The sequence below is a fragment of the Silurus meridionalis genome, chromosome 9 (genome assembly GCF_014805685.1).
Source record: "Silurus meridionalis isolate SWU-2019-XX chromosome 9, ASM1480568v1, whole genome shotgun sequence".
Taxonomy (NCBI): domain Eukaryota; kingdom Metazoa; phylum Chordata; class Actinopteri; order Siluriformes; family Siluridae; genus Silurus; species Silurus meridionalis.
In genome coordinates, this window is record NC_060892.1 from 10,716,605 (window position 1) to 10,738,757 (window position 22,153).

Consider the following 22,153-nt stretch of genomic DNA (forward strand, 5'->3'; position numbering starts at 1 on the left):
TACATTCTCTCCATCAGCATCTAGCCAGGAGGAGGATGTTTTTGTTTTTATGATCTCAGTGTTGACGCAGTTCATAAATTGCTGCCTTATGCAGGGAATAAAAAGCTGTAGTTTGTGTTTTTTTTTAAGAGACAAGCAGTCGAACAAAGAGGGGCTACGGAACGTTGCGTAGTCTGAACAGTGATCTATTTGTTCAATCAAAAGCATGATGCCTTACTAACATTGGAAGAATTATTTTAAGTGACTGACCAATCGCTGTACCTCTCAGCAACATTCCAACTAATGTTCCTTAAACAAACAGTTTAAACTCTCTATATTTAACATTTTCTTAGTTAATGTGCCATTTTATTTGGACTAAAGACTATATATGTTATAATATATGATTTGTCAAAACGTGTCCTATCAGAGCTTATCTGATAATAGTTATATAACTTGTTTATTATTTATATAAACTCTCATAGATGTATTTTCAGACACTATAAATTAACACATGAACTTTAATTGGTAAAAGGGAGTGATAACTGCTTTGTCTGCGATTGTTTCACAAATCAAATCACACCCTGATTTCTGATTAATTATCTTTCATTTTATCAACAGGCTTTTTACAAAATATTCCGAAAATAAAACTCTATTCCATATCATTAATTTGATCTTTGAATTATAAATGGAAAACTCCATCTCACCTTCACCGTGAGTTTTGATGTGTCCAACCACGTCCTCTTCGGGTCCAAAGCGCTGCCTGTCTTCTACATCAGTCAACTCTGAACGCGCAGAATCCGTGTCCACTACTTCAGGCTCAGTGATATCCTGACTTCTAAGTTTAGACTGCTCATCAAGTGAGAATGACGTGGCTACAATATCAGCTAAGCTTGTGGTAGCGAAATCAAAAAGCACTGGCTCACTGTGGTCTAAACGAGGCTGGACTTCTTCCTCGACAGCACTGAGTCTGTTTTCTGTAGTTCTCAATTCCACAGCTTCTTCTGAAATGAGAGGGTTTGAAAAAGCAGCTCTGTCTCCTTGTTTAGGAGGAAGAACGTCACTCGTTTCTGGTAGTCCATCTCCATTTTTTAATGAGATTTCTTCTGTCCGGTCGTTGTTCTCTAAATAAATCCTGTTCTCTCTGTCCTCCTGAGTGTGCTCGTGTTCATGTTCGAGGCAAGTCTGCTGTGAGACTTCCTGCGGGTCACTGGCAGAAACTCTCTGTGCCATGTTAGCGGAAACCCACTCAGTTTCCTTAAGTTCTAAAGCGTCCTTGCTGGATGGCGTAGAGGTTTCAGGCTCGGAGCCAAGTGCAGCCAGGGAGACATCAGTGCTGCATTCCAAAGTTTGTCCTTCGCACTTATTTCCTGCTGTTGTTTCGCTTATGACTGTTGAGTCTGGTTCCCTGGTGGCTGCCTCTGGTTCTGGTTCAGGTATGTGAGCGCTGTTCTGGGAAACAGTATCACGAAGTGTCACAGAAGATGTTTCATCGAGCTCAAAACCTGAACTGTGTGAATAAGTCTCTGCATCTAAAAGCGACTGAGGTTCTCCAACCATATTGTTCTTTTGACACGTTTCCTCTGGAGCACTGTCAGATTGCTCTCTCTGATGGCACACTGTATCGAATGTGAGTTTGTGACTACTCTCTGTTTCACCACTGTGACGGGAAATATAATGGGAATCTTCGTCGTGTGCATCAGTACTGTCTTCTGCAGGTTTTTCTTGTTCCTTGGATCCTAGTTCATAGACATCACTTGTCTGACTGCCATTTATTTCAAGCTCGTCCTCCACTGAATATATCGCATCTTCTGAAATAAACGGACTTGCAGATTCTTGCTTGCCATTCCCTGACTGATCTTTTGCTGAGTCCTCATTTATTCTCTCCATCTTCTCCTGCTCCAAAGCACTGCTGTTCCCATTCCCTTCCTCGCTCTCATCACAGATTTGTACTTCTCCCTGGGAACATGATTCCATCTCAGAACTTTCAGGTGTGTCTGCAGATTGAGTGATTCCCATATCTCCTGCTGGTGACTCCGATAGCTCCAAACACTGGTTTTCATCTGCTCTCGCCAAGCTGAACCCCTCTTCCTGGACCACCCTTTCGGCCCCCTCGGCACTTGGTTGTGCCTCGCAGATCAGCTCCTGAGCTATATCAGTTTCCTCTTGCTCCTTTCCACAGGATGGGGCTGCACTTTCTCCCTCGGAGCTTGCCTGTAAGCTGTCACTGCTATCTCCTAGTATGCCAGGAGCTATGCTCTGTGCTTGCGCTCCATAATCTTGGTCGATGTTTTCACAGGAACGCGCCCGTTCCTCGTCATTGTCGCCATTGTCTGACAGAGGTGCGGAAATTTTGGCACTTAAGCAAAGACCTCTGTTAACTTCGGTGCACGGGACTGGACCTGGATGCCCGCTTTCATTTTTTCTTTTCTCACACGCAGACGCAGACTCTTCCTCTGCTGTGCTGACAGAGTCGTCCTGTGGGTGCTCGAAACAGGCCTCCGGAACGTCTGCACGTTCCTGGGAGATGTGTGGCAGCTGAATAACAGTAACAGCACAAGGAACAGCTTTTTCAGGAATGGAACTTTAATTATGTGACATCGTTTATATCTTATCGGCAGCACTCCGTAAAGTTATGTAAACTCGGTATCTCACGTTCTCACAGATTATACATAATAAAATTACATATAATAAAAAAAGCAGAAAAGCACGTTTAAGAGACGCATTGCTGCTCGAGGTATATAATAATTATTTATGGGCATTTATTTGCATAAGAAAAAAAAGAAATTTTAAATTAAAAGAAAAGAAAATTAAAGCAAAAACGCCAAAGCCTTACTGCTACGGTGAGATCTAAAAAAATCTGGCACAATTAGAATATACACCGATCAGGCGTAACATTATGACCACCTCCCTAATATTGTGTTGGTCCACATTTTGATGCCAAAACAGTTCTGACCAGTCAAGCATTAACATCATTAAGTTCTTTAAGCTTCATGAGCTCATCTGTTGGATCGGACCACACATCCCATGACCCTGTCGGCGGTTCAGGTTCCTTCCTTTCAGCACTTTTGATAGATACTGACCACTACACTACATCCCACAAGAGCTGCAGTTTTGGAGATGCTCTAACCCAGTCGTCTAGACATCACAATTTGGCTCTTGTTAATCTCGCTCAAATCCTCACGCTTACCCATTTTTCCTGCTTCTAACACATCAACTTTGAAGACTGCCTATTAATTCCCCGCCCCCCACCACCCCCACTAACAGGTGCCAGAGATAATCAGTGTGATTTACTTCACCTCATAATGTTACACCTGGTTGGTGTATTTATAATGCTTTTATAATGACTTTGCATTTGTTTTTATTTTTATTACAAACTATATTATTGACAGTAACTTGAGTAAAAAGCACTCCTTTTTTGTTTTAATGATAGTGGGCACCATATTGGGCCTTTCTAGGAACAAGTTAACATGGTCAGTATGGCAAATATAAAGTCTAGAAATAGTGCAGATGTGTAACTAGAAAGGTTTCTCAATTTTCTCAAACCCACTGTTTATTTAAAAATGTATAAAGCATGACCCACCTTGACCCGATTTGTGTTTTCTAGAATCGCACGCCGCAAGTCTTGCACGTCCGCCTGCAGCCTGCAGTGTGGCGCTGTGCCAGGCTCAGTGACCGCTGACAGTGTGTAGGTGTTCAGATCCGGGTGGTGCTGCACCACATAGGCACCATAGCAGTCTCGTCTGTGTGTATCGATGCTATCCTGAGTACCCGTCTCCTCCCTGCTCGAAACGTAACGCCTGATTATAAAACACTTCCAAACATATCACTCGACTTTACACACTCAAAAAACGAATTCCTCTATAAGCATAACATCAGTTACACTGAAGATAGATTTCCCTAAATCTAGAAGTCTAACAACCTCCCTTGGAGTCAGTTTGTTCTAATATGAGGTGTAGTGGGTGAAACTCTTTCCGTCTGACTTCAGAGATTGCGCAATCCTGGGTGGAGTGGACTTTCTTAGTGAGGCCCAAATGAGAGCAAGTGGTATGGCTCGCAATCAAACTGATGTCACCAGAGCAGAGAGTTGGTGTGTGTGTGTGTGTGTGTGTGTGTGTGTGTGTGTGTGTGTGTGTGTGTGTGTTTAAAATCATCCAATTATCTGTTAATAAAGGAATCAGTGATAGAATCTGCAGGCCTGTAGTCATGCATTTAACTCAACAGCAGGTGGGCATTTTCACAAACTAGGCAAACACAATAACTCAGCACATGCAAAATCTAATTCAAAAATAGACGTTTTCCTATATCGCGTGGGATATTCCCATGCTTGGTTGCAAAAAATAATCTCTGAAGCCTCCCTTCATATGTGGAGGAGGAACGAGGACATAATATAGCAGGATGCAACCCACGCTTGTCCTAGTTTATCCCCTGAGATAGACTTTAGCCAAAGGGGAATCCTGCTGTGTTCATGAATATCCTCACATTAAAATCCTCAAAAACAGCCAACATTAATTCATTAAAAATGTTGCATCGAATGGTGCAAAAATCATCCAGCGAGCAACAGTTCTGCAGACTGAAATGCCCTGTTAATTTTAGAGATTAGAGGAGAATGGCCAGACTGGTATAATTCACCAGTCTTTTTTTTCTTAATCTGTCAATTAATCTAAAGCTCATGGCCTCTAGCTGCATGATTTTATGATTTGTACTGCTGCCACATGATTGGCTGATTAGATCATTTGCCGTAATGAGCAGGTGCAAAGGTGTTCCTAATCTACTGTATTTTGTGAAAATGCTTCAGTCTTGTATCATCCTATTTATTATCAACACCTTCTGACCAATTATAACTAAGAATTCAACAGCACTTCTGGTTTAAATATATTCATAGAAAACAATGTACTCTAGAATTTTCTTATTAGTCCGTTATATTCTGCTTTTGAGGAAATGAATGTATAAGCAGGCATGGCTTGGCCGGTTGATGCAAATTTTAATTATCTTTTAAATAAGCCAATTAAGCTGAGCTTTGGGCTATGGTAAATAAAATAAAATTCAAAATGTGTATGTTGATAAGTATTAATCTATGCCAGAAGGGTCCAAATTAGACTTTTTATTTAAATTAGGTCTTCCATGCGTTCATTTCGGCAACGTTCAATAGAACTTTATGAAGCAAATGATGAAACCCCGCTAGTAAGTCCTTAAGCTAACTGAGTCCTGCTAATTGGTACATATTGTATTTCCTGTACTCTGTAATTGCATAATTATGTGAAAGTTTAGTTTGATCATAAATCCCAGATCTATATTTGCATAAGTGTAGTAGCTCTCTGATGTAATGATGCACTCACAGTGTAAGTAGCTCCAGCAGTGCATTGTGTCCACAGCTCTGTGCCAGGGTAGCGGGGGTCATGCCATCTCTGTTAGGAAGCTCCAGCACGCGTCTTGCTCCAGACTGCTGCAGGAGGAAGGATGCCACTCGCTGGAGCCCACGGCGAGCGGCAAAGTGCAGAAGAGTCTCCCGAGGTGTCGGCTCTACAACACAAACATTGGCATGCTCAGCAAGTCCGAAACGGCCTCAATGTTCTTACAGCAGGTCAAAGTATCTTTGTTTACACTTTAAAATCAAACCGTCTCTTGAATGGTGAAGTGTGTCAACATGTGTGATTGGGAGATTTGTAACCATTGTGTCAGCACAAAAAGCAGGACGCAGGTTCAGCCACGACTCAACAAAGCACCGGGCATGTAAGTGCAATGATGAATGGATGCCACAATCACGTGCACATTTTCAATTAAAAGAGACTACACAAAAGTAATTGCAGTTCTGCCCTGACATGCACCAAGCTAAGGTCACTACAGGTTTCTTGCAAAGCTACATAAAAGATGTTTTCTCTTTCTGTCATCTGTTCTCCATCTTATACAAGCACTTTTTCTTTTTCAAGTTCAATGGCGTCTAATACACATGTTTATACACAAGTGATGGTCCTACAGGATTGAAGCAGGTGGAAGTCTACTTCGTCTATTCTTTAAGTAGCTTTGAAAACACATCGGTCACGTCAATGCGCTGCTTTCTCCTCTTTTATAGACTCCACACACATTTCAAATTGACATTGAAACTATTTTATTAACCAATGTGCCGCTTGGGGTTTTTTATCCTTGCAAACCAACTTCGAGCTACATGATTAGAAGTCCGTAAGCCGGGGTGTTACTGATCAACCCTTTGACCCTTAGTTTAACTGTTATTTGATTTTGGTTACTTTATTTTTGTAACGAATTTGGTCCTGTCTCCTAACATGTCATGCCACTGAGTTGTTAACCGAATGTGTTCACCTGTTCTGTGTTTAGCCTGTTAGTCAGTGGGACAGTTTATACTCTTGTTGCTAAGCCTCTGCCGATGTTTTTTACATTACAGAGTCAAGTCCTCTCAATAGTTTCGAGCTGCTTGTCTGACCTAGATCTTTTCACAGTTATGTGATAACTGAAAGTTTGCCACACTTCTGTCTTTATAGCTCATAGAAACATCATAGGCATTACAAACTCAAGTTAAGCCTTTCAAATAGTCTAAACAATCTCAGATGTACTGAATGTAGCAAATGGACAGTTCAAAAGACTTAACCTCCTGTTGAATTAGACTAATGGGGTCTAAAGAAAGTTTTGGCCTCACAGCTTAAATTCCATGTACAAAGACTAGGCCCTAACATGCAGGATTGTTATTATAATCCACCTAGAATGTTTGACCTAGAATGGCATGCGTTATATTAATGGTAACTGTGGTAACCAATATTGATATGCAAAATGGGAGAAAACAACATTGATAAGAGAGGATAAGAGTAACAGCAGTGTTTCTGCTGCTACTTCAGAAACGTTACGGATCCTGTACACTGGCAGCTACTTAAACCATTCACAAAACATATCGATTTGTAAATATATAGAATCATTATCTAGATATTCAAAACACAGATAAATTGTCCAGAGTGTCCAGAAAATAGCTCTAATTCTGGTTCTCAGACGCCCTCTTCAGGTTTTTAAAATAACTGATAGTTAGTTGAACTGCAGTAAAGCACCGGGATTTTAACTTCAATGTAACAGCATTCACTATAATTAATATCTTCACTATTTTGTAAAAAGGATTGTGCATTATATCTATTATGCTTAAAAAGATTTATTGGAAATTTAAAAAAATCTATTTTCACTAATCTCTTTTTCACTTTCAGGTGCAGCACTTCTGCTTAAAGTATGTGGAAAAGCATTTACAAAACGAGGGATTTGCAAGTGGTTGCCAAACAATTATGATTGCATGTACTGGATCATCACATTGTCCCAGCAGTGGCTCTCACCGTTATTGTCCCCTAAAAGGCTCCAGTCAGGAGGCAGTGTGAGGTGTTTGAATGCGAGCGCCAGGCTCTGGTCCATCTTCTCGCACTCCTGCAGCGGGATGTGACACTCGTTCAGCAGCAGTGCGCCCTCCGTTCCTTCTGCCTGGCCCACTGCACCCACCAGGAACTGGGCCATGTCCAAGGCCAAATCCTGGACAAAACACATCTGTTCGGATGACAGGTTACGAACGAGGCCATCTGGATCCAGAGAACACAGAGTGACCACCACCGACTCGCAGCGGTCATGGGCTGGAGAAGGAGAAAACAAAGGAAGAAAGCTGAGTTCCGAATCATAGTGTTTTCTTCAAGCTCAAATCCAATTAGTTTATTGCCTGATAAATATTAATAAACATAACTAAAACTAACTAAAGCTATCAGAATTGGTCCGAAATGCAACGCTGACTATAAATATCTCACTACTTTGTTATTTTATACATGATTCAGATTCCCCCTACATCGTTTTGCACTCTATTTGCTTAAATCTGCACTATTTCATGAATGAGGGGTACTGTGCCGCAGCCTATCACAATATCGCCCTGGCATAATATGCATTATATAAAATACAATAGGTACGGATTAACATTAAAGACCTATTAAAGCAGCAATGACTTCTGGTATGCAATTAAATGTGACTCACATAAGTGACTATAATTTAAATAACTAACCTGTAACTGTGCTATAATAACTATATTAAATGAAAAAAAAAATGAATCACCTACTGCAAAAGACCTTTGAAATTTATATGCCATATGCCAAATCGCAAACACTTTCGGAAGAAGAATGTTATATAGGGAAATAGTTTTTTCCCCTTTCCCCACTTTCCTATAAACCTCACAGTGTTAAAGTATCTGTTTCCTCACAGCAGTAAAAGTGGACTCATTATCTGTATGGCAACCCACACCCAGCCCATAACCACTACAGCAGGAGCCTGTGGTTTCTGTAAATGTGACAGCCAAGTCTCACCCTTCACAGCAGCAAACACAAGGCTGTTGGAGTCCAAGGTTACCTCAGCCAAGCGTCAACCAAGAAAAGTCTGCGGTTATACACAGTGTGAGATGGCTGTTTTCTCGACATGTTCCCCGAAAAGAAAAAGGAACTGGTGTGGCATGCTGTTGTTTAACATGAAAAGCTCATTTGTTATTATGTAGTAAAACTCCGGAAATGAGAACATGCATTACATGTTTAATAATTAACACACGTCTCATTACTCACTGACAAAATATTACATCAGCAAACACATACAGACAGAAAAACTAAAGTCCACCCAGGAAATTCCTCTCCATGCCCATCAGCTGGTTGTACCACACCCAGTTGTGTTGGTTCTTGGCTAGAGTTAGTGCTAAATCACTGTCACGCACCATAAAGAGCAGTCAAGCTGACCACAGAGTCAAAACATACTCACTGGCAGACTTTCTATATGCAGAAACCGGTAACTGGGTGGCTGGGCAGTTTATGATACTATCCATGTGCAGTAGTTTGTTTTTACATAATACAAACTTGCTAATATCATTCCATTAACAAAAAAGAAAAGTGCGGTGAAATGTATCTTCCTCTTATACCGCAGCAGTGCATGAGATAAAGAAACAATTAACCTATGAGTTAACTGTAATCACTTAATAAGCAAAAAATAAAATCATAGCTTGCCATAAATCTTTTGTTTTTAATAGGGTTGCAAAATTCCAGGTATCGAGAAACAAAATAATATGGGAATTAATGGGAAAATGTGGGAATGAACAGGAATGAATGAGTGAAATTTATAAAATTGAAGGTTAGGCTATAACAGGGAACTTAAATGTAGGTGAAAACATTTTTTTCGAGATTCGATGCAATTTCTCATTCTCAGGGCTGTTGAGGCCATACATCCTACATGCACTGTGCATTCCTCCATAACATAACACAGATCATTTCTTGTATCCTGCACACAAAATTGTGTCAAAAATGTCCATCTTGGCAAGTTTTCACAAAAAATTGCATAAATATGACGCAAGTTTCCTACCACTCAAATATTGAAGCCACAGTTCTGCAGTTTCAAGATTACCTCCATTCAAGTAAGTTTTGATATTAATTGAGAAAATATTTTTTATCTATGGTAACAAGGTAACAAAATGGTACAGTAGCTACAGTAGCTAGCCAGGCAATCAGATGTTAAATGTATGCTAGCTCTATTTTATTGACAACTTATGAGACAAGCTAGTTTAATCTGTGGTGCTCTTTCTTTTACCTTCTGCAGCCTGCATTTATTTGAACAAAATACAGAACAAAATAGTAATATTTTGAAATATATATATATATATATATATATATATATATATATATATATATATATATATATATATATATATATAATTTTTTTTCTTTTTTTTTTCTCTGTATTAGTTTGCATGTATGACCAAACACAATGTTTATATTTCTAATATATTCTAACATATACCTAAATTTTGAATACATTTCCATAAATTCCTGTAAATTCCCATACAATTCTGGTGGTTTGCAGCTTGGACTATTTCCAAAATTCCCCCAATGAAATTTCCATGTAAATGTTTTCAGAAAATTTACCAGAAATTTGCCTTTCCAACACTAGTTTTCACAAGGGAGAAAACATACTGCTCTTTACAAAGCATTTAAACTGGAGACTCCTTCTATGAACAACAACAAAATGAAGGTTCTGTACACAAGACTGTATTCTCTTTGTTGTCTTTTGAACCATGTTGAACCTGCTGAAGAGCTGCTTACATCTACATTTATACACCCTAACCAAGAATGACTTTAAGTTCTCTCATTTTATACAACTGAGCAGGTAAAGATCAAAGACCTTGCTCAGGGGCTCAGCTGTGACAGCCTGAAGATGCTGGGATTGGATTTTACAACCCTCTGGTCAGAAGTTAAATGTGTCACCAATGAGCTGCCAGTACATACAACACTGAAACCGAACCACTCGGATTGAACGACTTTACAACCTTTAAAGGTTTATCTGAAGATTAAACTGATGTGTTATAGTTTCGGATCTGGATTGACATGAATAGCGAATTCCCAAGCACTCATTATCAACCTATAAATGACGATTCTCTGCGGATATGCAAGCCCCTCCCCTTTTTGAAAAAAGACAACATGATGCCTTCTTTTAGATGTGGTCAAAAAAAATACAAATGAGAGATACTTTTGTATCTTAAAAATGCTAGCAATGATAAGGACAGCTTGATAATTGTGACTTTTTACAAATAGCAAGTGTATTTCTAGCTCACACTAATTAATGGTAGTCCAGTGTGTCTTCCTGTTTCTGTGCAACACTCGAATGTACCCAGCCAGATCATGTAGATAACATGAGTGCATTCTCAGCGGGATTTAAAGCCCCCTATGCCCTATTCTGCCTGCTCCAATCCACCTGAGCCCTTAATCAGATCACTGAGCATGTTATGTTGACATCCTGAGTGCTGCTGCGTCTCTGCTGGTGTGACAAGGCAGACATATGAGCAGGACGGCCGAGCCGCATTGCTGACAATCAAATGAAATGGTCTGTGGTGTGACGCAACATCACAAACATAGAGTTCGGACGAATGCTCGCTGTACACGAAACTAGGGTTTCGGCACTGTACAACCTCTGGACACACGAACGCATGTATGTCACTCGTTCGTCTGTTAAACATTCACTATGCACTCTTACAGCCAGCACCTACGTACACCTTCCCAAGAAAATGGCTTACAGTAAAATAAAAATGGTTATTAATGTCCTGCTTAAAGGAAAAAATGCAGTTGCTTTTTACAAATATATTATCTTAGTCTACTATGGGTGGGTATGTGTGTGTTTTTATACTTGGCACAAATTAAGGCCAACAGTTTAAGCACAAATATTTGGGTCATTCCTGTGGTTCTGGTGTGGTTCAGTGTCGTGACGTAGCACAGTGTGAACTGTTCATTCTGTTTGGCACCAAGAATATTGTCCCTACCCTACAAAAATCAACTGAAGTACATGGTGTACTTATAGCCTGAAACCATCAACCTGTATACACAACTTAGATAATGTGCAGTAAGGGGTTCATTTGTAAATGAGACGTTTATACCCCAACTTTAAACCTCGACTTAGACCCTAACTTAAGCCTAATGCACACACCACACTAGGCTTTTTAGCCTAAATTTCTTTGTCACCAAATCATTTTGCAAATAACTGCCAAGTGGGATGATTTTGATTTCCTTGGCATATTGTTAAAGCTTCTAGAACTAGTTGTAAGTACAGCAATAAGAAACAGCCAGTGAGACTCGGAAACTACTATCATCCATCTACACTATATTGCCAAATGTTTGCGGACACCTGGTCATCCCTGGTATGGTATGTGCTTCCTGAGCATTGCATTCCACATTGAGTCCCAATTTGCGCTTATAATTCCCTCCACTCTTCTGGAAAGAATTTCCACTAGATTTTGGAGTGTACTTGTGGACATTTGTGTCGATCAGACACAAGGGTGTTAGTAAAGTCAGGTACTGATGTAGGTCAGGTGAGGAGGCCTGGGGTGCAGTCAGCGTTCCAATTCATTACAAAGGTGTTCAGTAGGGTTGAGCTCTATAGCAGGCCACTCAAGATCTTCTACTCCTAACCATGTAAAGCATATCTTCATGGAGCTCACTTTGTGCACAGGGGCAATGTTATGCTAGAACAGGTTTGGGTCTCCAGGTTGAAGTGAACGCAAAGTTTTATTATACCGCATCCCAAGACATCCTATACAATTGTGTGCTTCCAGTTTTGTGCTAACATTTTGGAGTAGAACCACATACGACCGGTCAGGTGTCCCAATACTTTTGTGTGAGAGTGGAGAAACCTATAAGCCTGGTGTTAAAGCTTTTAAATACCTCCAATACTCTGCCTCAAATGTGTTTTTTTCTTATTTTGATTTTTTCCACTGCAGTAAGATATCATTCAAACTTTTCTGCAAACAATCACCAATCAACTGCTCCCGTGTAATATAAGTAGTGTAGTGTGAAAGGGTCAGCGGTTCTCTGACATTGAAAGTCATGTAATGTAATGTAATGTAATGTGCACTCTGCTGTACACTTGTGCATGTGCTGTGCTGCCAAAACAGAGGCGTGTCTCCACGATCTGTGATTCCGACAAGAAACACGTTTCATTTCATTTCATAACATTTTTATAAAGTGTAGTAAATCCCACAGTATTATTTTAAGACAAAGCGAACATGTAACTGGTTATAATAATGCACACACACACACACACACACAAACACGTACAGGGCAACTGATCACATGCATGTCTTGTTTTGTGCAGTAATTGCACTATAATGGTGTTCACAAAAGGCCAAGGAAGTCATCGTCCATATTTAACCAACCGCATGTCAAATGAACACGTCCCATTGTTTGCTGAATCGCATTTAATTGGCCACCGGATGCTTTGGTGAAAAAACATGATTAACCGAGCGAGCTCATGCATTAAGCTAAAAGCCAGTTAGCTACACTCGAAGAGATTTTGATTTATTAGCTAATTAAGGTTTAGAAGTTTTTTTTGCAAGAGGAAATAAAGAAGAGTAGATCATTTCCAGTTACTAGCCAATTATTGGAATGATTTTCAGTGGAACCTGGAATGATTTTGATAAGATTGTTCGAGGGTTGATCTCGCTGTAAATGATTTAAATGATAATCATGCTCTGCTATGACCTTTGTTCACTGTTAAGATTAATTTCTTATTTGATAAGTCACACTGTCATTGTAAATAGTCAAATGATGCCTAATTATTAAGGTATGTGCTTCTTGGCATCATATTCTAAATTCTTAATGTTCCTAATTCATTTCCTCTGGTTTTCTACTGTTTCTCTTATTTCCTAGTTTTGTCCATTTGTATTTGCACGTGTGATTGTGTCTTTGAATGCCTAAAGATCGACCTCCTGGTACTGCAACTCAAGATCTGGATTCTGAATGTAGCTCTTATAATAACTGCTTGTGTGACATAAATGAAAAAAGGTACAGCACATACCTGGACACACCAGCTGTAAGGTGTCATGGCTGATCCTCAAAGTGCTGCTCACGTGCCTTCGAGTAGATCCGGTGACGAGCAGGAAAAACTCTGCGTCCTCTCTTTCCCAAAGCTCATCATCGCTCAGCTGAATGGTGAGCACACAACTGCCCTAATGTACAAAGCCACAGGTTAGCAATGCATTATTATTATTATTATTATTATTATTATTATTATTATTATTATTATTAATATTATTAATATTGAGTAGCATTTTATTTATAAAACTCAATCAGCATCGCTTTACAATATAATAATAACGGCAGTAATTTGGCATCTCGGTTTTGAGGCACAGAACCATCCAGACGTTTATACACCATTAGGACAGAATTAGCCGAATGCACAAATACAAATTCCTCAGAGAGGAACGGAGTTTCGGTATTAAACAGCTAAATGATCACTTCTCCAAAAGTGTGTTGTGTCCAAAAAACCTGACAAGACAACATTAACTTAATTAGATAATTAGATTATTTGTGCTGTAAGGTCAGGAATGCTGTTCGTTTAACCCTTTCAAGCCTTGATTTGTTCAGTAACTATAATAAATTATTCATAAACTGCACATGAATACAATTGGAAGTCATTTAAAAAAAGAAAAATGAAGAATTTTGGTTTGTAAGAAAAATAAAGAAAATCATTGAATCCAGGCTAATTAAATGCACACTTCGGATGTTAATGACGGACTAGGGACAATTATTCTGCCTATACTACAGTTACCACACCTCAAAAAATACCTGAGATGTTTTTTTTTATGACATTTATTAGGTTTTTAATCCTTAATACAGGCTTGTGTAGAAACAATTTCTTATGCAACCCATCTCAATCCTCTGTAGCTAATTCCAGAATTATTCATTAAATCGTTTTAGAATTAGCATGATATACAATAACTGTAGAAAGCAATACAGTTTTGTTATGATACAGGATTATACTCTAAACATGGTGGAAACTGGTGCAGTGCATTGCTTTGCAGTAAAATATTACCAGTAGATCATGCAGTGTATTGTGGGTAAGAATGACCAAGATTCGTCTTAAATCAAGAAATGTGCAATTTTCACATCTTCCAGCATTAATAATATTAATAATAATAATAATAATAATAATAATAATAATAATAATAATAATAATAATAATAATAATAATTCAATTCTATGAATGTTTAATTAGCAGTTTCCACCAAAGTAATCAGATAAGAGAATTTCAGCACCACTGTGGTCTAGATTGCAATATGACTCAGTGTTGTGTAAACAGTTAGAAAAAAATGAGAACTTGACTCAAGGCTAAACACTGAGCAGCAATTGCTTTATATATTCCGATTAGGTATTTAACTACAAAAGAAATCAACAATTGTACCAAAAATCGCAAACGATTGATCCGAACATAACAGCCTTTTAATATCCGAGCTATAATTCGGCAGAAAGATGAGAGTTAACTGAAGCCGTTCTTTAACAGGAAACCGGGTTCCTGTTGGCACACAGAGATTACCACAGAGAGACGTTGCACAAAACCTCATGCACAACATTAATACATGCTCTGAACTTTACGAGGGTGGATCCACCTTTCACCTTTTACCACCGATATCAAGCAAACAGCTCTGATAAAAACATACAAGTGATTTTCAAACTGATTCTGTCCACAGTCTGGACAAGGGGATGATATAAAGATGTGAAGGTGAATAATATAAAGACACACACAAATAGTTTTTAAGGTGATGATAAGTGAAAAGGTCATAACTGGATACATGTGTAATTAGACATGGCATGACACCTTTTTTTTTAAATACACTGCGATCAGTATTTGCAATCCTCAGTCATTTGCAGCACTGTGGCAAAGCCTTCGGGACAATTTAAAGCATCTCGGTAAAGAATAGATGCCATAGAAATGATTTTGTTGATTACTTATATGTAGTTGACGTTCATGATGTAGGGTGAGGTGACCTGGGGTGCAATTAAATGTAATTCGTTACTGTACATAAGTAGCTTTTTCACGTATCTGTACTTTACATATCTCACTTTTTACTTAACTACTTTTTGCGAAATCAGTCGTTCCTTTTTATTTATGAGTGGATAAAAACTTAACTGATCGAACACGCAACGCAGCAAGCCACCAATCAGGTTCGAGCGTGCGCTCTGCTGTTTGGATTGCCGCTTCGTGGAATCTACTTATCACCAACATCCAGTTCAGCATCAGTTCAACAACAAGCTGAACATTTTGAGAGTTTTCACATAAACTAAGTTGATTAAGTGAGTCTTGTGACAAACAAAAGGACATTATAGTCATAATAAATCATAGTAATTTGGATACTTAAGTACATTTAAAGGCAAATACTTTTGTAATTTTTAGTTTTCAAGTGAAAGGGAGCACTTTTACTTTTCCTGAAGTAATATTTTACCTAGTGTATCTCTACTCTAAGTACATGGTTTGTGTCCTTCGTCCACCACTGGCAATAGGGTTGAGTTGAGAGCTCTGTATCATGGCCACTCAAGCTCTTTCAATCCAACTCAGGTAAGGCATAACTTCAAAGAACTGGTTTTGTGCCCAGGGGGCCTTGTCTGGCTGAAACAGGCTTGGGTCTCCTAATTCAAGTGAAAGGAAAATGTAATTCTACCGCGTCCTATACAAATGTTTGTCTCCAACTTTGTGGTAACAATTTGGCGATCGAACGGAGTATGTCTGAAAAGAATCAGGTGTCCCAATACTTTTGTCCTTGTAGTGTATTTATTCTGAGCATCAGTAATGAATACTTGCTCGAATCAATTGCCAGTCAATGTAAATGATTCCTAATTGATGTATTAATTCACCACTAGGAAGGCATTCATTACATTAGAACATCTCGACTTTGATATACATTGTAATAAATGTGTGTGAATACAACTACGAATCAACATTTTCTGTCGCAAGAAACTAAATATCGCTCCGTTTTTGAATAAAGCCGGGGGGGCGGGGGATGAGAAGAGGTGATCTTTCTTCAAAGAACAATACATAACGAGTCATTATAACCTGCTTAATTTCACCTTATGTGAAGTGTCTTTGAAACTTGATCCGGTTTTAGAGAAGCCAGGAAACCCCGTGTCTTTGTTGATGAACAGTGTTAGATGATACTCAGGACGACGACGTCTCAACACACTGCTACTTATCCTTCATAATGTAACTCATTGCAGTGTTGCTTACTGCAGTTTGTACCTACTACACATGTTAATGTACCATATAACCAGAATTGCTTTTAGAAGCTTTTATGACTTGCAATATCATCACAATAGTGGTTAAGTCCTCGTGATTTTTATTAGACTTTAAACTGATTCAGAAACATGCAAAACCCAACACCCCTGGAGCTACAAAAAAGTATAAAAATAATTCAAATCTGCAATGGTTCATTTACATAGCATTCCTTGCTTAATGAAGATCTGGATTAAGCAATAAAGAGGATGCTATAGTGGCACGTTAAAATGTCCACTTCAAATTCACAATCTGTGGAAACGTTCCCCTTCTTACGTAATTCCTCCAGCCCTGTAACTAATCTCTGGTCAAATGAGCTGTCTTTATAGAAATACATGCAGTCGGATCTGTTACAGGTTTAGAAATCCAGGGTCACTAAACTTTTTCATAGATGTGAGATTTAATTGGTCTTTGACCTACATGGCTGATCATCTTTAGGGTGGAAATAGAAAAAAAAAATCTAAAGCAGCATGTACTTGGAGCTGAAACTTGGAGGCTATACTTACATATAATGGAGCCTGGCGTGGATTAAGTTTCATGACACTGGACACTGCGAAGAAAGTAAAACAATGTTAAAGAAAGGTTGGAGGTACAGCATTACACTCCTAGTGCACTTATCACTCTTTCCATGCAGGTGTTTCTGGATCAGCAGCTTCACTTTTCCTAAAGTTTCACAAGGAAATATACAATAAAGACAAAAAAAGGCATCAGTCTGAAAACCTTTTTTTACTTCCAGGTATGAAATTAATGCTGGTATTCAACAGCAAAAAAATTGATTGCTGGTGTAACGGTGTTGATGTTTCCTTGATCACTTCAGTGCTAAATAGTAGAGGTCGACTATTAAAGAAAAGCTGGATCCTACTTTCCGATAGCTGATTAATAAACGGATCGTTTTTAAAATGGATACTGGATTAAAAAACATAACGTAACATAATAAAAATCCATGTAAAACAGTACTGAACTTTATTGCAAAAATAAAAAACAATACTGAATCATGAAAATGTGCCTAATGACATATATATATATATATAAATATATAAATGAATAAATATAATTATATAATTAATTAATAAATATAATATAGCACTCTCCCATGCTCTCCCTGTGCAACGCGCCATCTCACGTGTCAAAACACGCACATGGCGTCACTGTTTTGCCTCTAGAGGCCGCTGTTCTAATGGCGATTAAGCAGAATCCGGAAAAACTATCGGTATGGATTTTTGCCAAAACCTGATAGTTCCGGCAACCAACTATCAGTCTCGCTTAATCTGTAAAACGGATTAATCATTCGACCTGTACTGAACAGTAAATATCTAGACCTAATCTTTAATTTAAAAGTCACTCAAAATAATAATACTGCTATCATAATCGTTTTTCCTGAAACATGTCTTCTTCATACAGATAAAACAATATCGACCGATCACATGCATTCATCTTTGAATTTAAAGTGAGACAGAAACTTATCCATGCACATGAGCCGATTTCAATACAAGTGGGAAGCGGGACTAACGGTTATGTTCGGAAGATTAATATCTTGCAACTGGTACTTCTTTCGAAGGTATGCTGGTATATGAGACACATGCACTAATGATCTTTTGTAGCAATGCAGAAAATAATGCAGAAAAAAAATGTCATGCACAATCTTGTCTAGAAAATGGTATGGTAAAACAAAAACCATCCAGTGAGCACCAGTTCTGTGGGTGAAAGCATCTTGTTAATTAAATTGTTGAAGCGAGGTCAGAGGTGTATGGCTCAAGCTGGCAGGGAGACCACAGGAACGCAAATAATCAGTCTATACAAGGGGGATGAGCAGCAAAGCCTGTCAGAATGCACAACACGCCAAACCTACAGCAGCAGAAGACCACAATGAGCTCCACTTCTGCAAGTGAAAATAAAAATAAGATTCAGAATCTACAGTGGGCACAGGATCAATACTGGGGGGAAAAAGCCTCCTGGTGCATGTAAAAAGCAGGTTTCTGATACGAGACCACCTGGCATCAACAACCAGTGGAAAAAAAGTCACTCAAATCACATCCATTCTTTTGTTTGATGAGAAGATTAAATGAAGCTCTTGAGTGGTATCTGCATCATTCCATGCTTTGCGCTGCTGCCTTGTGAGAGGCTCATATAACCGGCAAGTGCACTACATAAAGTAATTGTATGCACTGTATATTTTTATGGTTGCCATGTCATGCATGTGTTTTCCCCCAATCAGGATGCCATGCTTACATTTAATCTACACTGTTTCTTTGCTTGAAATGATGCTCTTCAGTTAATTATTGTCAATTCATTCAAACGAGGAGATTAGTTAAGTTATGACAAGACCACAACCAGGTTTAACATTAATGCTCAAAACCATCTGATCCACTCATGATAACACCTGTGTCTCTGATCGAGATGAAACGACCTCGGTGTGTGTCAAATGTCCTTCAGTGCATATTCTTCACCGCTGTACATTTCCGCTTTAACTGCTTAGAAGTGCATCCTTATGAGATATAATCCTGGATCTTCCTTTACCTTCTATATCGCTCTCTCTCTCTCTCTCTCTCTCTCTCTCTCTTTCTCTCTCTCTTTTAATACCAGCAAAGTTAAAAAATTTCTATTCTAGTCTATTTCAAATAGTTGAGCAGGTCACTTTATAAATTATTTAATCCTTGAATTTCTGCACAGGGGGTTAAAAATGTGAAGTTGTAAGCAGACACCACACTGCGCTCAAGACCATGGCATTGTTCTGCACAGTATCATATCTCTTCTGGTTGCACCCCAGCTAATTTTAATCCAACTCTTGGTCCCGTGCTCCACCCTACACTTGTTTTATTTTTTTCCTTATTGACACCAAAAACAAAGATGTGGCCCGAAGCTGCCTTTAAATTCCTGAGTTGAAGCGTAATACATTTTTTAAAGCACAATAAAGAACACATGAGAAGATCCAGGTCCAGAAGCAATGTATCATTTTAAAAATAAAAAAAAATAGAAAACCCCGAGAAAGAGCAATTTATGTGTATCTGCTTACTATAGGACACTCAATTATGTAGAAGCGCTGGATTGTATAATATAGATCACCAACTTTATTTACTGTACCTCCTACTGCGTCTGATCTATTTCAGTCCCAGAGATCTCTTGGCTCTTGGGTTGACTCTCAAGCTACATTAGTCACGGTTGACGGAATCTTTGTATAATGTGTGTGTGAGAGAGAGAGAAAGACAGAGAGAAAAATATAGAAGGTGTGTGTGCATGTGTGTGTGTGTTTGTGTAGAGAATGGCTGGAACACAGAAAAGAAGAGGGGGTTTAATGTTTAACCACAGAGTTTGTTTAACTGTTCCTCCATGGCCGAGGTGTGAGTGCCCCCTCACACAGACAGTTCACACAAAGGACAACCCCATCTACTAAGTCAAGCCAGAAACAAAGTACTGCTCTGAGATGGAGGAATAACCGTTTTCAGTACACCTTCTAGCCCTTACTTCCATCAACAGCGCATGTGTTTCAGTTATTTGGTCAGGGAACTTGCTCACGTCATTTCATTGGACTTCAATTTGAATACAACTGCTTTTAGACTTCAGTTATTTATCCAGTAGTTTTCCATGTACATTCTATAAACCAAGGCTTCTGAAGAGTTTTATACACCAGGTCCCCTTTAACTGTAAAATAATTTCATACGGCCCTCAGAACATATATATTTCATGACCATTAGTTACATGTGTACAACCAAGATGCTTTTTTACATTAACATTTGCGGCATTTAGCAGACGCCCTTATCCAGCGCAAATAATATATTAATGCACTGAGCAACCTTTGCGCTCAAGAGCCTTGCTCAGGGGCCCAGCAGCTTGGTATGGCTGGGATTTGAACTCACGACCTTCAGATCCAAAATCGAATGCCTACCACTATCCCCATGTTTTAGCACTACAGCCATAATGCTTTCAATTCCATAAGAGTTCCACTAACAGGAAATACGAGGTGGTATCAAAAAGATTCAAGACTCGTTTTGTAACGCACCAGATTTCAGCACCCGGCTGCGCACAGTCACAGGGAGCACCGTCCTTTATAAGTCGGTGTGCCAAAGGACATTGTCCTGTGTACATTGGGAGCTGTGCAACTAGTGCTATTCTGATCATGTGCACACCCTGTCACCGAACTCTCCTCACACGTGAGCTTCTCGGCGGAAGCGACGTGATCTCACTTCCGCACCACCCTACTCACAGATTTGGCTCCAGTGGACATCGTTCTCTTCCCGAAGATGTAGCTCAGAGGTCATTTTGACTGCGAAACGCAGGAGGTGTTTGAAACGCTTCAAAAAGGAGGCTTCCAGGACACATTTCAGAAGTGGCAGGAACGCTGGGAGCGCTGCATTGCTGTACAAGGGAACTATTTTGAAGGTGATAGTGTGTAAACATAGATACATAAAAATATTTTCTTGTAAACAGAGCTAATCTCAAAACATTTTGATACCACCTCTTATTACGTCCATTACTTAAAGATGAACTATACTTTCTTTTCAGCATGCAACATGGCTGCCGTGTGTATTTTGCGGTCTTCTGAAAAGTCACATGCGCATGTTTTCAGAACCGAATGCTACGTGTCCGCATGCTGCAGTACCAATATAAACAGTGCTGTCAGTATAGCCTTATGTCACCTGTTGTGAAACTGTGTCCACATCTCAATAAACAAACTAGAGGTGTGTCCCAGATCGCATGTTTAGGTACCGCTTAAGACAGTTATTGCTGGTACTAACGCTAACCGGTTTTCCTATTGCAGTCAGTGTTTGAGTTTGAAAAGCTTTCTTGTCTCATGAATACAGGTTTTACAGAGAAACAGAGCTTGGGGTTGTTTATAATTCAAAACAGAGCTTGGGGTTGTGTATACTGTATATAACTTTTAATCATAAAAATATTACCTAGTTTAAGCGGTTTTGAGCAGGATATTTAAATTGCAATACTGTACCTCTGCACCATCACCTGTACTGATAAAACAAAGCTTTTACATTTACATTTTGTTTTTAGTACATCATCAAATTTCAGGTTCACCTATACAATGTGTTTTTATGTACTAGAGCTGGTTATCCAGAACTAACCGCAAGTTGACGACTTCATTTTTTTGATAACATGGCAGATTATTTACTGATTACGCAAAAAGCAGCAGCACCACCAAATTACACAGAATAGCATGAACAAGTGATTGTGAATGCAGATGAGTGATGGGAATGCACATGATCCGATCTGCTCTTGAGTCTTGTTCATTGAAATGAACAAATCTTTTTTTTTTGAGTAGTTTGTTTTATTTCATTCCTTTGATCATAAATCAAATAAAATGTCACATTTTCAATCAAAGCAGATCCCCCAACATGGAAGTCACATGGCAAAAGAATGAACTACTCGACTCTGTTTCCTGTACATAACCTTTCGGTATTTTGGGTATCTTTGAGACCTGAGTCACGTTAAAGACTCGTTCAAAATGAATGAATTGTTCATGAATGACCCATCACTAATGCAGACACGACCAGGATCTGTATTTAATCTCCATTTGGGCCTCGCCGAAATCCATCTGAAACATGTCATCAGCATTGGCCCCGAATGTGCGATCCGGTTATGG

The 22,153-nt window shown here is 39.0% G+C and overlaps 1 protein-coding gene across 8 annotated transcripts in view; it reads right to left on the reverse strand.

The window, feature by feature from the left end:
- The window catches only part of LOC124390811 (A-kinase anchor protein 13), a 77,740-nt gene that overhangs the window by 51,724 nt on the left and 3,863 nt on the right, over positions 1-22,153 (reverse strand). For all 8 annotated transcript variants that reach the window (XM_046856849.1, XM_046856855.1, XM_046856853.1 and 5 more), the window contains exons 2-7: positions 17,070-17,113; positions 13,315-13,465; positions 7,302-7,589; positions 5,316-5,499; positions 3,560-3,758; positions 684-2,514 (exon numbers count right to left, since the gene is read on the reverse strand). In XM_046856849.1, coding sequence (XP_046712805.1) covers positions 684-2,514; positions 3,560-3,758; positions 5,316-5,499; positions 7,302-7,589; positions 13,315-13,465; positions 17,070-17,102 — 2,686 coding nt within the window. In that variant the 5' untranslated portion in view covers positions 17,103-17,113. The remainder of the gene's footprint in view (positions 1-683; positions 2,515-3,559; positions 3,759-5,315; positions 5,500-7,301; positions 7,590-13,314; positions 13,466-17,069; positions 17,114-22,153) is intronic.